The sequence below is a fragment of the Atractosteus spatula genome, chromosome 14 (genome assembly GCF_055471065.1).
Source record: "Atractosteus spatula isolate fAtrSpa1 chromosome 14, fAtrSpa1.hap1, whole genome shotgun sequence".
Lineage (NCBI taxonomy): Eukaryota > Metazoa > Chordata > Actinopteri > Semionotiformes > Lepisosteidae > Atractosteus > Atractosteus spatula.
This window is the reverse complement of record NC_142719.1, coordinates 31,243,474-31,260,357: the sequence shown is the minus strand read 5'-3', so window position 1 is coordinate 31,260,357 and position 16,884 is coordinate 31,243,474. Positions and strand designations below refer to the sequence as shown.

The 16,884-nt window shown below is 56.4% G+C and overlaps 1 protein-coding gene across 3 annotated transcripts; it reads left to right on the top strand.

The window, feature by feature from the left end:
• Positions 1-1,544: 1,544 nt before the first annotated feature.
• On the top strand, positions 1,545-16,362 carry ctbp1l (C-terminal binding protein 1-like). 3 transcript variants are annotated; one of them, XM_088932926.1, is made up of 11 exons: positions 1,545-1,680; positions 3,439-3,537; positions 5,295-5,464; positions 12,429-12,583; positions 13,751-13,895; positions 13,999-14,205; positions 14,327-14,541; positions 14,687-14,817; positions 15,011-15,138; positions 15,337-15,457; positions 15,554-16,362. In XM_088932926.1, exons 3-11 carry the CDS (start codon positions 5,407-5,409, stop codon positions 15,738-15,740), a joined length of 1,347 nt encoding a protein of 448 aa, XP_088789052.1. In that variant the 5' UTR covers positions 1,545-1,680; positions 3,439-3,537; positions 5,295-5,406; the 3' UTR covers positions 15,741-16,362. The 3 variants fall into 3 exon arrangements, with proteins under 3 accessions (XP_088789052.1, XP_088789051.1, XP_088789053.1); XM_088932925.1 differs by having other exon boundaries at positions 3,436-3,537; XM_088932927.1 differs by lacking the exon at positions 1,545-1,680 and adding an exon at positions 2,489-2,541 and having other exon boundaries at positions 3,436-3,537.
• The last annotated feature ends 522 nt before the right edge of the window (positions 16,363-16,884 follow it).

Here is a 16,884-nt window from a genome sequence, read left to right as displayed (position 1 = left end):
AACCCCTCTCTCTGCCTCTAACCCCACTCTCTCCCCTATCGCCTGTCTCTGTAGATCTAGTGTGAGAGGCAGGACTCTTATTTGTTTGCTCAGCCAGGTGTTTCTCAGCCCACAGTTAAGGACCAAAGCCTTTTCAGAAGCTCCATGTGGTTGGAAATTAAAACTTATAGAACTGTTTAGCACCAGCTATCAAACAGACGGACATATTTAACAGAAAGCCATTTTATACAGGGGTGTGCAAACAACACCTACACCCACAGCATGGTGGACAGGTCTACAGATTGCTGCAAATTACAGCTCTGGAGCTACTTATAGCACCATTTCCTTGTACAGAATTTCATTAAGATAACAGTAAATATGATTTATTTTAATAGTGTTTTAATAGTCTTAGTGTTGGTAGTCTTCTGTAACAGACCGAGAGCCCTAGAAGCCATTAGCCATACTGGACTATAGGTTCAGCAGAGCCAGTGATTTAGTGATGCAGATGTACTGTCCAAATGGCAGCACTAGGAGTTGTGATCTAATATTGTGATAGGAGGGCAATACGAGTACTGTACTGTAGTTGAATGGTACTATTGACAGCAGTAGTTCCGGTAATATTTGACAGTTCCACCCTGTCAGATCTTGGACACGAGGCTGGACTGAGCCTGGTCAGTACTGGCAAGGTAGGGAGACCGGCAAGAGACAGCAGGTGATCATTGGAAGTGGTGCTGGTGGACCAGTAGGTAGCGCTCTTTCCTCTGGAGCACACTTTCCAGTCCATTGGCTCCGTATGTTGACCTGGGACACTGATCTGCAGGAGGAAATGTCCTTCAGATGAGATGTTAAACTGAAGTCCTGACTACTCAGTCGTCAAAGATCTGTCTAAACACCACTAACAGTTTGTACAATCCGACCTTCCTAAAGTCTCCCTTAATTCGGCTGCTGAAGCAGTTTCTCTCTCCTCCTCTGATCTGTGTGTCATAGGGCTGCAGGAGGACTGAACCCCACTCTGGTCTTGTACAGTTTCTCTCTCCTCCCCTGATCTGTGTGTCGTGGGGCTGCAGGAGGACTGAACTCCACTCTGGTCTCGTACAGTTTCTCTCTCCTCCCCTGATCTGTGTGTCATGGGGCTGCAGGAGGACTGAACCCCACTCTGGTCTTGTACAGTTTCTCTCTCCTCCCCTGATCTGTGTGTCGTGGGGCTGCAGGAGGACTGAACCCCACTCTGGTCTCGTACAGTTTCTCTCTCCTCCCCTGATCTGTGTGTCGTGGGGCTGCAGGAGGACTGAACCCCACTCTGGTCTTGTACAGTGTCTCTCTTTGGGATGAAAGCAAGGGCGGGACAGGAGCACAGAGAGCCACAGAGGAAAGCCCCACACGCACACGTACCGCTCTTGAATCAGTCTGGTTTCGGGGAGACTGCCGCCAATCGCTCCCGTCACCCGGGGTGCAGTACCGCTCAGCGGCCTGTAGGCGCCTCTGCAGCTGCAGCGCGGCCTGTCGTGACCCGCTGGGCTCCTCTCTTTCCCAGAAGTTCGCTCGTCTGCAGCGGCCTGACCTCCGTGAACCGGCGGCTTCCTCTTCTTTTTTATTTCTTCATGGCGGTCCGGGGAGAAGAGGACTGGCGATTGCATTCACACTGTCCCGTCCGCACCGACTCCCCGAGACACCATCCCAGCCCACGGCGGCCTTCAGCGGGTAAGCGCGGCGCCGAGCTCGCCGGGATCCGCCCGCGGGGGCACGGGGCGCCCGGGCCGGGAGCGGGGCTGCCGGAGAGGGCGCACGGGGACTCCAGAGCTCCGCCATTCGGGCTGTAAATTTTAGGAAAAGAGAGGAGGGGAGGGAGAGAGGACTTTTTGTGCGCCACTACGAAAGCGAAACGGGCCGCCTTCCCGAGTAACTGTCTCGCACACACGCGTGGATGTGTCGCCACTTTCCTGGCCCGCGGAGTTCGGGACTTTTCTGGGGAGGCTCGTTCCCGCAGCTCGTGCCCTGCGGTGAATATTCGGGAACATTTTTGGGGGGGGGCGAGGGGTTGGTGACGGCGGTGGCCGAGGCGGCGGGTCACTTTCTTTCTTGTTTTAAAAAAAAGAAGGAAATGTTTTGGGACACCGCGGGGGGCGGAGCGGGGCGGCTGGAAAGTTCCGGGCCGGTTTCCGAAGCGCGGGCGGGCGGGCGGGCGGCTCGGGTCGGCTGCCCAGGCTGAGGCGCAGCCGGGTCCTTCTTCTCCCCCGTGACGTGCGGGGGTCGGCGGCAACTGTCACTCCTCGCCCTTCGGGGCGCGGAAACGGGGGTTTGCAGGCGCTAGCTTGTTTCCAGGCCAGTGTAATCGGAACAGCCCACATCCCGGCGGCGGAGCGGCGGAGCGGCGGCACCCCCCCCCGGGCGCCGCGAGCCCTCCCGGTGTCCGGCCGGGGCTCCGGGCTGCGCGCCTCTCGCGCTCGGCAGGAATGGCGGCCACGTGACGGCAGGTCGTGGACGGCGTGGGAGTGCGGGCACGACACGGCGAGAGTTTCTCACGGGGGTTCACGTTCGCGACGCGGGTCCCCGGACGGCGCGGTGCGTGTTTCTCCCCCCCCCCCCCGTACTCCACGCACGAAGCGGTTTGCGCTCGACCGAGTGGGAGTCCTTGCCGGTCAGGCGCTCGTTCTTGGCGAGCCGAGAGACTTGAGTGCTTGTTCAGAGCGCCGGCCGGCGTGAACACTTCTGGGGTCTCGGTCTTGAGTGTAACGTGTCTGTTTGTTCAAAGCGCGAAGTGCACAGCGGCGCTTATCTTCCTGAGGGAAAATCCCAACCTGGCTGGGACTGTGTGGGACTATCGGGGCGCAGGCAGAGCTTGTTTTAGGGGAACAGTGTGTTTTAGGAGCAGAAGGGACTGGGCACCCCGAAGCAAGACACTGGGCTGAATGGAGTGGCCCTCATCTGGAGGGCTTTCACTGCGGGGGTGGCGATCTCTCTCCCAGCGGACAGCCTCGTCGCTGCGTTGAGGGTTAATTGCTTAATTGACCCGAGCGAGCCCCGCTCAGTTCGGATGGCAGTGAAGTTTTTGACCTTTCCCCTGCTTGTCCACGCTGCGCGTCAGTGTGTCAGCTCGATACCCCCGGCGCCCCGCCCCGCCCCCAGGAGATCACAGATGCGCTGTTTCTGTGTGGATGTGTGTGCGCGCGCCTGCCAGCATGTTTTTGGTAAGATCTCTGCAGGTGTTTCCTTCAGATGGTTTCCCATGATAAGCTGTCTGCGCCGGAGCCGTGCAGGCTGCTCTCACCCGCGCTTCCGAGCTGAGACGGCGTCTCGGATCGCAGTGTTCCCCACTTCCTTCACGGCACAGCAGGAGAGCCCCTTAGTAACCAGTGGGCGAGCAGCCCCTGACGCCAGGCTTTCCTCAGAACAGCTCTGTTCTGCGGTGCTGGCTCCCCTGACGGCCCGCCTCTCTCTCTCTCTCTGCTTCCCCAGCAGGTACCTCGACCATCGGCGGCGGTATGGACTAACCGCGGACGCCCCACAGCGAGAGAGAGCGCGCGCGCGAGAGAGACAGAGAGCGAATTCCCCCGAGCGGTGAGTGTCTGAGCGCGCGGCCTCCTGCTCCTGCTCCTGCCTCCGCGTCGGCGTCGGGCCGCAGCCAGGCGCCCCCGAGCGCCTCGAAGCTCTGGGTCTGCCCGCCGCTGCACGTGAGCTCCTGATCGCTTCCTGCCACAGCACGCAAGCCGTGCGAGGCCACGGGCCCACAGCCCCCTGATCGCGTGCCCGCCGGAGAGGGCGTCTGTGTGCAAGGGGCAGGAAGCACAACATTGGTGCATCTCGGAGCCTCTTTTGTTTATTTGGCTGAAATGCTTTGTACAGGGGAAAGGTTCTGCACCCATTTTCGCAGCCGGGTGTTCTGCTGGAGCGGTCTGGCTGTAGGGGATGTAGCGCCTCTCTCTTGGGGGTACAGCAGTGGTGTCCCGCTCAGCGATTCGGACCCGGCTCCCCGAACGCTCTTGCGCAAGGCTGTCTTGGGACTCCCCTGAGTCCGCTCCCTCTCCCCGGAGCGCCGACTCCCAACGGGTCTGTCGGAGGAAGAGCAGGGGCCTGTGGGACTGCTCTGTCCTATCCCCCGCTCGATAACTGCAGGGAAGAGGCACGACGGCTTCACGTCAAACAGTTTTCTCCAAAACGCAGACTCGGGGGTTTGACAGGGAGGGATCGCAGCAAGACGCACCTTTAAAAATGATCTTTTTACGGACCTAGTTATCCTGATGAGCTCTGGCTCGAGTAACGAGGTGCCCCAGTCGATCCAGACGAGCACGGTTGTTCCTCCTGGCCTGTTTCTTGCTCTGCCTGGTCCCAGGGGCTCCCGCACAGCGACCCAGCTCTGCGCAGGTGTGCCAGCGTCCAGCAGCGGGTCATGTCTGCAGTTAATCTGAGATCCCAGTGGTGGCACCAGCGATCCAGGATCTCCTCCAGACAAGTGCAAAGCCTCCTAGCAGACATCTCACAGATCTGCAAATTCACTCTGCCTCTGCTCTCTAGTGTCTCCCTCCACTCTCTCTCTGCCTCTCCTCTCTAGTGTCTCCCTCCACTCTCTCTCTGCCTCTCCTCTCTAGTGTCTCCCTCCACTCTCTCTCTGCTTCTCCTCTCTAGTGTCTCCCTCCACTCTCTCTCTGCCTCTGCTCTCTAGTGTCTCCCTCCACTCTCTCTCTGCCTCTCCTCTCTAGTGTCTCCCTCCACTCTCTCTCTGCTTCTCCTCTCTAGTGTCTCCCTCCACTCTCTCTCTGCCTCTGCTCTCTAGTGTCTCCCTCCACTCTCTCTCTGCCTCTCCTCTCTAGTGTCTCCCTCCACTCTCTCTCTGCCTCTCCTCTCTAGTGTCTCCCTCCACTCTCTCTCTGCCTCTCCTCTCTAGTGTCTCCCTCCACTCTCTCTCTGCCTCTCCTCTCTAGTGTCTCCCTCCACTCTCTCTCTGCCTCTCCTCTCTAGTGTCTCCCTCCACTCTCTCTCTGCCTCTCCTCTCTAGTGTCTCCCTCCACTCTCTCTCTGCCTCTCCTCTCTAGTGTCTCCCTCCACTCTCTCTCTGCCTCTCCTCTCTAGTGTCTCCCTCCACTCTCTCTCTGCCTCTCCTCTCTAGTGTCTCCCTCCACTCTCTCTCTGCCTCTACCCTTTACCATCTGCTCTCTCTCTGCCTCTGCTCTCCCTCTTCGTCTCTCTCTGCCTCTCTCCACTCTTCCTCCCGAGATCTGGACTCTTCCACTGCGACAGTGTGGGACCAGTGTGTGGGGCTCGTGATGGCCCGCGGCCCAGGAGTGACCTGCTCCGTCTCCCCTCCCTCCCTCCCTCAGACCCTGCGGCGAGAGAGAGCGCCGCCTCCTGTGCCGGAGCGAGGCAGCGGCGAGAGTTGTGCGGTTGCGCCCGTGTGCGAGTGGCGCTGGCCGGCGCCGGGACTCCGAGACCATGGCTCTGATGGACAAGCACAAGGTCAAGCGGCAGAGACTGGACCGCATCTGTGAAGGTGAGCCGCCCGCCCGCGCGGGCCCCTGTGGGGTGCCGGTCCGAGACTCCCCTTGTGCGGCGGTCTGGGCCGGTCCAGGTCTTGCCAGATACTGATGTAGAGACAGGCGGTGCAGAAGAGCAGCTGGTTCAGTTTTCCAGCTCCTGGGCTCAAAGTAAGGTACTCTGTTCAGTGTAAAGCAAGGGTCAGTATTGGGGAGAGAGATCTCTTGGGATACCCAGGCTGCTGCTGCTGCTGCTGCTGCGTGTGGTGTAGGTGGACCAGTAGGGGGCGCTCCAAGAGGTCCCGCAGGATGGTGTCCGTGTTCATGCGGATGTTGAATCCTTGAAGCAGGGCCCCCTCCCCACCTGCAGTTTGGTGGAGTTGGAACCGAAGAGACTCAGTTCCTCTGGTGTGCGTGGGCCCTTGCCTTTAAACCAGAGACTGTTCTCAGCTCTCTGAAAGTCCAGGACTCCTGTGTCATGTTTGGATTCTGCTGTCCAGTTTTGTGTTGACTGGCACACCCCTCCAGGAGTGGGGGGTACCTCGCTTTTCCTTAATGGGAGATCACTTTCCCATAGCCTGGCCTGCCATGATGCTCTGGGGGTGATCAGAGGTGACTTGTTCCTGAAGAAGTTACCTGTGAAATATAGGGAACCCCTCTCTTCCTACTGGGGGTCCCACTCATTGTCCTCACCTGTGACAGTAGCACCCCCCTGAAGGACACTTTCCCACCCTGCATCTATTTGTGGGGCTGTATGGGATCAGACAAGGTTGTCTTAGTTAAGTGAAGTTTCCTATGCTGGGGCTGACCGCTGACCGCTGACTGCCAGGGTGATCACTGAAGGGCATCTGGACTGGACTGAGAGAGGTGCTGAGCACAGCTAGCAGCACACACACACGCAGACATTACTGCACATTACTCCACCAGCTGATCACTAAAGGGCACTGAGCACAGCTAGCATCACACACCCAGACATGACTGCACCAGTCAGCAGCCCTGTTGCCAATACTGTTGTTCTTCATGGGCTGTCCTTTTGTTGTTTCACTTGTGGCCCTGAAAGGAGGCTGTGTGGATTGTGAACCTGGTTGCTTGTGGTCACAATGACTTTGGTCGTTCTGTCTCAGGGTTTGGCCTTCAGGTTAATATTTCTCTCTAAAATACTGGGGGGCTTAAGATCGGCCCAGAAAGCGCAGACCTGGGCTGTACAGTACGGGGGGCTCAAGGTCGCTGCGATAAACTGTACTGTATGTGCGTTTCAAACTTCTGATCCAAACACATCCTCAAACCCTCAAGATTTGTTGCGAAGTTTCATGCATAGTAAAAGTCCCCGAAAATGAAGACACTGTCCGCTAAGGGTGGGGATCTCTAGGCACCCCATGATTCGATTTCGATTCGGGGTGCCACCATGCGATTATAAATCGATTCTCCATGCATCTCGGTCTTTTTTTTTTCTATACGTGATGATTGTTTTTCTCACTGCGTGACTGGATCACGCGGGACACGAGCTGCCAGTCGCCGGTGTCGCGGGGAGCGGTAATGGTGATGTAGGGTTCTGCTGTAGTGGACGTCCCCGCGTCACAGGCTGTTGCCACCCTGTTGGCTTTCTTCGGGGATTCCAGAGCTTGGGTTTTGGCGTCGTTGCAGAGCGCTGGTATTGCTGTTCCGCGGAAGTGGGGCCGAGACGGTCTGTCGTACCTCGGCTCCGGTGTTTCCGACATTTAGCGAAAGCCCGGGTTTTCAACAGCGGCGTGGGGGCGCAGGTCGTGTTATAGACCCGGTGATTCTCCTGGCCCTGTCTGAACCATGTGGAAGCTTTGACACGGGATTGAGGGGGTCTCCGTTCGGCAGCAGCAAGAACGGGCCGTTTTCCCTCCAGCTCCGGGTGGGAATGTGAAATGTGATTTCGCGTGATCGTTGTGTTCCTGGAATATTTTATCTGGGTAAAACGCAGCTTGCACACTGCACGGCTCTTATCCAGTTCATTTTTGCCTTTTGCTTCATAAAATCCGAAACGTGCCCTTAGGGTGGCTCTCCAAGCGGAGGGTGCAGGCCGGAGGGTGTCCGTCTTCACAAACCGGGTAGCTTAGCTTAGTTCAGATGTAAGAATGGTGCACCTGTTAACCCATATGTCTGCACGTTTCACCACGCAATTAATTTAGCCTTAAGCCCGAAAGACTAAACCATTATTATTTGTTCCATTTGTCCTTTACTTTGTATCGTTTTTGTCTGGAATGTTTAGTACTGTGCATAATTGTTTTTTTAAATAAAAGACTGATTATGGAGTTTTGTGCATCGATGCAGAATCGTACAAGAGAGAATCATGATGCATCTAAGAGTCGCTTTTTTTTTTTCCCCCCACCCCTACTGTCCGCTGGGTTTGAGAGCAGTGAGGAGCAGTGTGTTCAGAGGTTGCCTGGAGAGCACTAGCAGTCCGTGCATGACGTCCTCAGTGAAGCGCGGTGGTGGATCAGTACAGACAGAGCAGCCCTGACTGGTGTATGGTGTGCAGTGGCTGTCGTATCTTCTCTTCTGTTCAATATACATTGTATCGTGTATTCTGTGTCTGCTGTTTAATCTTTTAATGTTGTATGTCTGCTGGTTAAGAGATATGATTGGTTGCAAAAAACGAGCATTAAATCCCACCAAAATGTATGCTGGGTTTTGTACTTTTGTATTTAATCTTTGGGTGCAATATAATTACTTTAATTACACATTTAAGTTGAATCAGATACCTGTTTTTTTATATTGATTGCTATGGTGACTCCTGCTATGACCTGTTTAAAGTGGTGAGGTGTCTGTGCTCTGCTGATGAGCTGCGCAGGGGCAGCAGGTAGTTTCAAACGGGACAGGTGTCTGTGCTCTGCAGACGAGCTGCGCAGGGGCAGCAGGTAGTTTCAAACGGGACAGGTGTCTGTGCTCTGCAGATGAGCTGCGCAGGGGCAGCAGGTAGTTTCAAACGGGACAGGTGTCTGTGCTCTGCTGACGAGCTGCGCAGGGGCAGCAGATCGCTCCTAACTCTCTACCCTCTGAACAAGCAGTGCAGGAGATGGCTGTGCTGAGAGAGGGGCTCCTGTCCCCCCGGTCGGCTGCCGGCACCGATTCGAATCCCCATCGTGAGTTTTCTCCAGCCGCCTTGCTGCGCGCGGCCTGTGCCCTTATCTGGGGTCGAGGAGCTGCTGCCCGGCCGCCCCTCCCCCCTCACTCGCTCGCCTGCGGGCGGGCAGCCGACGTCTCACTTCCTTCCTGCGCGGCGTGTCGCGGGGGGCCTGCCTGCCTGGGCCGAGCGGCGAAAGTGTGTCACAGAGGGGGGAGTATGGGAGTGCAGGCGTGCGGAGTGCAGCTCTGTTGTTGTTGGGGTGTGTGCGTGAGTGTGTCGTGGCTGAGGAGGCTGTCTGCATGACACTGACTGTCTGCTGCCCTAATTAGATGGGGCCCCTTTGTCTTTTCAGTCTGCAGGATGTCAGCAGCACAGATGAAGGGGCTGTATAGGCTTTATTTTTCCTTCATGCCACTTGTGGATAGCTGATCCACTCCAGGCTTTACAGTGCTGTCAGTCACACTCCCAGTGCACAGCAGTCTGATCCACTCCAGGCGTGACAGTGCTGTCAGTCAGACTCCCAGTGCACAGCAGACTGATCCACTCCAGGCTTTCAGTCTGACTTCTTTGGTCACCCGCAGAAGGCTCCACAGCTGAAACGTTTCTTCTCTTCAGCACGGAGTAAGCTTTTGCAGCCTACGCATGCTGACGCAGCTACCCACTTGAACTAATTTTGTATAAAGTGGTGTGTTGATGAGTTTTTGAGTTTTAATTTTTCTATTGCAAAATATTAAGCTTGGGGAGAATCGCAACACAGTGAGCAGTGTATGGTTGTAGAGAAAAGGTAACCTGATTTTGCATAAAAACATACAGCTCTTGCCGTATGGGTCGCATAAAAACACACGGCTTATTGGCATTGAAGTCATACCTGGCGGTAAATCTTTATTCAGTGTATTAAGATTTTTTTATGCTTTGTTGGCTCTTGAGTGTACAAATCAAAGGTCCTCAAGGGAAAAAAATCCCTTCCCGTCTGGAGGGAGATGGGATTGGTATACAGGGAGCTTGGGAAGTGGCCCAGCTGTCCCTTTATAAACCAGCAGCGGGCCTGAGGGAGCTCCGCCCCTTGGTGACGGCGCACGTCTGTGCCGGTTGGCTGGTGCCGAGGGGTCCTCGCGTGTGATTGGAGCAGCACCGGGGGAGGGGGAGGGAGCTGTCAGCACAGTGCCGGTGTGGGTGGAAGCAGTGTGACACCGTCCAGGAGAGCAGAGAAAGAGGGGAGCACGGCAGCGGATTGCAGCATGCAAGGTTGGCTCGGCTTTCTGGGGGGGGGAGCGAGCGTGGTTTAAGGCAGGGGGGAGTGGGGGTTCTGACCTGATCAGTGTGATTGTGTGAGGAGTGGGTGTAGGGTGGGACACTGCACCAAGATCAAGCACGTGCTCTGTGAGAAGGGGGGTTGGATCTGAATGAATGGCTTTGTGTGTCCGCGCCGTGCCTGTGCGTGTCGCTTTGACCCTCCCCCCCCCCGCCTTGGCTGGAGAGCCCCGTCTGGGCGCACACATGGTATCCCCACACAGCCGCCACCTCTGCCCTCTGGCCGGTCGTGACTCGAGGTGGTGGGGGAGGCACCGCTCGGCCCTGCCCTGCCCAGCCCAGCCCTGCCCTGCTGCAGTAAGATGAGCACTTTGCCCTGGGGGGGGGTCAACAGCGCGGTATCTGGAGGAGGCGGATCGAGGGTGTGGATCGCGCAGGGCCTTACGGAGACGCTTGAGCATCAGGGTCAGCCTGCTGGAGGGGGTGGGGGCTGGTGCCGTTCTGTTCAGAGTCCTTCAGGGGGTTGAGTTACTGATGTGAGGCTGGCACACATCAGTGCCAATTCTTACCCTCCGTCTTCTGTTGAAAGCTTCCTGTCTCGCGTCCTCACGGAGAATTGCACCGCGCGCCCCGTAATCGGGCTCAGCGTTCAAATCTGTCCCGCCGCGAGGTTGTCTGAGCGACCCGGTCCTGCCATTGCATTGCACTGGGAGGCGGGAAGGGGGCAGTTAAGGATTTTCCTGTTGTTTTTTTTCCCCTCCACCAAATAATCCCTCTGTCAAGAGGGTAAGTACCTCCTTGTTGGAGAGCTGCGCTCTTGAGACCCCGGCTCCGTGCGGCCTGTGTTGCCTTGTGCCCGCTGGCATGCGCTAATCCCAGCTCAGGGAGCACATGGCGGCTGTCAGAGGAGAGGGGGAGGGGTGCCTTCTTCAACACTTCCAGCCGGGGAAAAACATGCACTCATTGTGGGCGAGGGCCCTAGGAAGAGAGGTCACTGTGGCTCTCCTGCGGGGATAGGCTGGACTGGGCACGCACCTGCTCTGTCACATTTTTCTGCGGTGACTGTGTCTAGCGCCCGGGGCAATTGGGAGGCATGTAGGAGGACTTGGGGCAAGAGGTTTGGTGAGGATCTGTGCCCCACCTGCACAACATCTTTCTGCACCTGCAGCCCCACGACACACAGATCAGGGGAGGAGAGAGAAACTGTCCAAGACCAGAGTGGGGTTCAGTCCTCCTGCAGCCCCACGACACACAGATCAGGGGAGGAGAGAGAAACTGTCCAAGACCAGAGTGGGGTTCAGTCCTCCTGCAGCCCCACGACACACAGATCAGGGGAGGAGAGAGAAACTGTACAAGACCAGAGTGGGGTTCAGTCCTCCTGCAACCCCACGACACACAGATCAGGGGAGGAGAGAGAAGCTGTACAAGACCAGAGTGGGGTTCAGTCCTCCTGCAGCCCCACAGCACACAGATCAGGGGAGGAGAGAGAAACTGGACAAGACCAGAGTGGGGTTCAGTCCTCCTGCGGCCCCACGACACATGGATCAGGGGAGGAGAGAGCTGTACAAGACCAGAGTGGGGTTCAGTCCTCCTGCAGCCCCACGACACACAGATCAGGGGAGGAGAGGGAAACTGTACAAGACCAGAGTGGGGTTCAGTCCTCCTGCAGCCCCACAGCACACAGATCAGGGGAGGAGAGAGAAACTGTACAAGACCAGAGTGGGGTTCAGTCCTCCTGCAGCCCCACAGCACACAGATCAGGGGAGGAGAGAGAAACTGGACAAGACCAGAGTGGGGTTCAGTCCTCCTGCAGCCCCACGACACACAGATCAGGGGAGGAGAGAGAAACTGTACAAGACCAGAGTGGGGTTCAGTCCTCCTGCAGCCCCACAGCACACAGATCAGGGGAGGAGAGAGAAACTGGACAAGACCAGAGTGGGGTTCAGTCCTCCTGCAGCCCCACGACACACAGATCAGGGGAGGAGAGAGAAACTGTACAAGACCAGAGTGGGGTTCAGTCCTCCTGCAGCCCCACAGCACACAGATCAGGGGAGGAGAGAGAAACTGGACAAGACCAGAGTGGGGTTCAGTCCTCCTGCAGCCCCACAGCACACAGATCAGGGGAGGAGAGAGAAACTGGACAAGACCAGAGTGGGGTTCATCCGGGACACTAGGGTGGCAGCCCCACCCTTACTAGCAGCCCTGGGATCCGTACTGACCAAGAAGTCAGGACCTTGGTTTAATGTCTCTTGTGAAGGACCGCACCTCCTACAGCTCGGTGTCCTCAGTCATCCTATGGGGATTTTGGATTTGAAGTTGTGCTCCTATTGGTCTACCAGCATCACTTGCAGCAGGAATCGCCTGCTTGCCTTTGGAATTAATTGTTTATTGTTCCACCACATTTGTCCTATAACTGAGCCCTGGACTTGCTTGGAAGGCTTAAGCAGGGTAGTCTTCTGGTTCTTGTGGCCGTGACCGTTATTTTAAGGTCTTCTTCCTTATCTACGGTAGTGCGAGAGTGGGTGAAGTTGGTGACAAGGTGCGGAGGTGCTGTCCTTTCTCATCCGGCGGGTGTCTCTGTTCCAGATGGGGAGGTTAGTAACGTTACTTGTTTGCTCTCGCCTGCTCCTTAGGCATCCGCCCCCCCATCCTGAATGGGCCGATGCACCCGCGCCCCCTGGTGGCCCTGCTGGATGGGCGCGACTGCACCGTGGAGATGCCCATCCTGAAGGACGTGGCCACTGTGGCCTTCTGCGATGCCCAGTCCACACACGAGATACACGAGAAGGTGCCCCCCCCCCGGCCCGAACCTTTCACTCCCTCGAATCTCTTCTCTCTTTCTCCTGTGTCTTCCCTCCTCCTGTCCTGTGTTGCCGACCCTCTCCAGTAAAGGTGCGCGGTATAAAACCGGTATACCGGTGAACCCCGGTTCTTTAGTCACGCGGTACATACCGTGGTACGTTTTAGACGGGACCGGGACGCTTGGAAATTTCCAGTGAATTCCCACAGCGGTTTTGTTTTCTTTTTTTTTTTACAAAAGAGTTTCTGCTGTTTACATTCATGAAATGAAATTTGATTCAAAAACAAAACGACTGCCATAAAAATACCGTTCACTTTAAAAGGGTCAGGTTTTTAACTTGAAAGAAAGTCGTGCTATAAAGGTATGTCAGGCATATCATTGGCTCGTGAGTTCAGAAATATAACGTGACTTCGGAAATCACGCGGAAATAATCTTGGCTGATTGGTTCAGAACGACCCGTCATCGATACGGGCATTCCCAGTAACCCGTGGCACATGTGCTGTTTTTCCGATTCTACTGGATCTCTAGTCGGGCAGTCTAGTCTTGATCATGTTTTTTAATTCCATTACTACAATTAGACATGCTTTGATTTCTTTTCTTGCATATAAGATTGCCTTAAACTGTTTAAGTCAGAGAATTTCTTGTCTCAGAAATGTTTTAAACAAGTACTGAGGATTTTCTGAAGTTTTAGATGGAATAGCCAAGGGCAATCGAACATGCTAAACATGTTTCATAAGGTTGCGAATGTCAACTTTACTCACTATAAAGAAAAAATGTTACAACTTACAAGCACCCGTCATATTTTGAATTTTACATGATCTTGCTAAGCAACAATAACCTCCAATAGCTTGTGAAAAAAGATTTAATCATTTAATGATTGATAAAAATCTGCAAGTTGTTGAATTTCTCTGTTACACTGTTCGGTTACTTCGAGTTCTTTGGTTCCAACAAAACAACAAATCTCATTGCTTTATTTTGTGTACAGCTCAGTATGCTTTACTAATCATGAGATCAGACTGCGAGAGGGTCTCCATATATAAACATGCAAAATAGTTTGCGGTATGCTGTGGTTTTCCAGAGGCGGTGCCCAGCCCTCCTCCGCTGTCTCCCATGTCTCTTCTCTGCCCGCTCTCTGACTCCGCCCCTCTCTCTCAGGTGTTGAACGAAGCAGTGGGTGCGCTGATGTACCACACCATCACGCTGTCCCGGGACGATCTGGACAAATTCAAGGGCCTGCGGGTCATCGTGCGGATCGGCAGCGGGTTCGACAACATCGACATCAAGGCCGCCGCCGAGCTAGGTACTCCCTTTCCCTCCGCTACCGCCTCCTCGCGGGCTGGCGCTGCCCCGTGCCGCGGCGCTGACGTGACCCTCTCCCCCCCCCCCCCCCCCCCCCCCTGCAGGGATCGCGGTGTGCAACGTGCCTTCGTCCTCGGTGGAGGAGACGGCCGACTCCACGCTCTGCCACATCCTCAACCTGTACCGGCGCGTCAGCTGGCTGCACCAGGCGCTGCGGGAGGGCACGCGCGCCGCCAGCGTGGAGCAGATCCGCGAGGTGGCCGGGGGCGCCGCCAGGATCCGCGGAGAGACGCTGGGCATCATCGGGCTGGGTGAGGGCGAGGGCACGGAGGGAGGGAGGGAGGGCGGGCGGGCGGTGCGGCCGGGAAGCCGGGCCGAGGGAGAGGCGGGGTCTCCGTGCCGCGCCCGCTGAAGGCGGTTCTGGCGTTGCAGGGCGCGTCGGGCAGGCCGTGGCGCTGCGGGCGAAGGCCTTCGGGTTCAGCGTGATCTTCTACGACCCCTACCTGCCGGACGGCGTGGAGCGCTCCCTGGGCCTGCAGCGCATGGCCACCCTGCAGGACCTGCTGGTGCACAGCGACTGCGTCTCGCTGCACTGCAGCCTGAACGAGCACAACCACCACCTCATCAACGACTTCACCATCAAACAGGTACGGGCACCGTCCGCACCGAGGCGGGGGGAGAGTGAAAGACGATCGCTCTGATGGCCCTACTTCGGGGGGGGGCACGGGACAGCTGTGAGCAGTCGTTTTGTCAGCATGCGTCACGTTGTGTTGTGTTGTTGTGTTGCTGCAGATGCGCCAGGGGGCGTTCCTGGTGAACACTGCGCGGGGGGGGCTGGTGGACGAGAAGGCGCTGGCGCAGGCGCTGAAGGAGGGCAGGATACGGGGGGCTGCGCTGGACGTCCACGAGACTGAACCCTTCAGGTCAGTAAAGACACAGCTGCCGAGGCCCGACCTGCACCCTGTGCTGGGCAGTGCCCCCGGTCCGACTGCTGCACCCCAGGGCCCAATCCACTCTTGTGACATAATCATACAGGGAATCTGTAGCTGGGAACCACAGCTTGTTTCCTACCCCACTTCTCACTGCAACCCTCCTTCACACTCACTCTCTCTCCAGTTTCTCTCAGGGACCTCTGAAGGACGCCCCAAATCTGATCTGCACCCCACACACTGCCTGGTACAGTGAGCAGGCTTCCATTGAGGCCAGAGAAGAGGCAGCCAGGGAGGTCAGGAGAGCCATCACAGGTACAGAGAGAGGGGGGGGGGGAATGGTGGAGGAGGAGTGGAGAGAGATGGGAGAGAGGAGGAACAGGAGAGGAGAGAGGAGGAGCAGGAGAGGGAAGAGTCCAGAGTATTGGCCTGGTGGTCAGCTGGGCCAGGGAGGATGATAAGAAGGGTGTTGCTCTCTCCTATTACTCTGCTGTCCCCGTTCTGTCTCTCCAGGGCGTATCCCAGAGAACCTGAAGAACTGCGTCAACAAGGAGTACCTGATGGCCGCCGCCCAGTGGCCCAGCATCGACCCGGCCACCGTGCACCCTGAGCTCAATGGAGCTGCGGCCTACAGGTGAGGGGCAGGAGCTCCACAGGAGACCCGCGACGCCGCCCAGCCACTTTCTGGGACGTCTGGTCTTACCGTACTCGTATGCCCCTCTGTGCGCAGGTTCCCGGCAAGTATGGTGAGCGTGACGGCGGGCGGCCTGCCGGGCACGGCGGCCGTGGAAGGGCTGGTGCCGGGCTCCCTGCCCATCGCTCACGGCATCGCACCGGTGTCCCACCCGCCGCACGCCCCCTCGCCCGGCCAGCCGGCCAAGCCCGAGCCGGACAGAGAGGTCCCCGCTGACCAATAGCACCAGATCCACACATTCCTGCTCGGACTTCACCTCCCACAGGCAGTTGCTGGCCACCCTGTCCGGTCCGGCCCGGTCCGGCCCGGCCCGGCCCAGGCCTACAGGACAGTACATGACCCATCGGAACAGCCTGGAGCGACCTGCCTGTGTCGCTCCCCTGATTTCTCTGTCTCTCCTCCTCCTCTGTCTCCTCTCTGTCCCCCCTTCCCCGTCGGTAAGCAATAATAGCCTCCTCAAAGACTTTTTTCTATTTCTATTTTCCTCATTTTTTTAAATCTGTTTTGAATCTGAAAAGGATTATAAATATATATAGATCTATTTTGCTTTTTTCTTTTTCCACGTTCTGGAGCCGACCTCCTCAACTTAATTGTGACTTAAATTTTTTTTTTTTAACAGTGCAGTATTAAGTGCTGAGAGGCTTTGTAGACAGAGCTTCCTCCGAGCCAGGAATCGCGATGTTTTAAATTGAAGTCCAGAACCTAACCGATCAGCAAGAGCCGCTCAGCTCTGAACAGGCTTGTTTTATTTTCTTTTCTCACTTGAGAGTTTGGTTGTTGCTGTTTCTGGCACATCAGGCTGTCGGCAGTTCCCCGAGGAATAAAACAGATTTTTATACGATAAAGTAATTTTTACCTTTGTAAGTGGTGATATTTAATCGAGTGTGTGTTTTCACTGAAGCCAGATGCACTGTGCTTTGGGGGTGGGAGGGGGAGGTTATAGATGTTTAAATCTGTTATTAATAATTCCTTCCCCTGTGTGCGTCTCTCTCTGAAGATTTGAGTCATTCATCCCATCGCCCCTGAACTCTTCTGTACAGGTGGGGGGTAAGGGGAATGCGGTCTTGTGATCTTTAGGCACCTGCCTGTCTGTGGCTGACTGGCCTGTCTCGCTCTCTCTCTGGCGCGCGCTGCTCCTCGCTCCAGGACGTTGAGCAGGAGAGCTGAGCGCCGGTGTAGTTTCGACCCCGTTTGGAGTCGCAGTGTTCAGTCCGGTGCTGGCTGGCTGGAGCTCAGCAGCTGCCCACGAACAATGAGACTGGGATGATGGCGACTGAAATCCAGTGTGTGGAAATACTGGCAGAGCACATCACTGGTTTGTGTACAGAGAGAGAGAGGGAGGGCTGGTCGGGTGTGACAGTAATCCT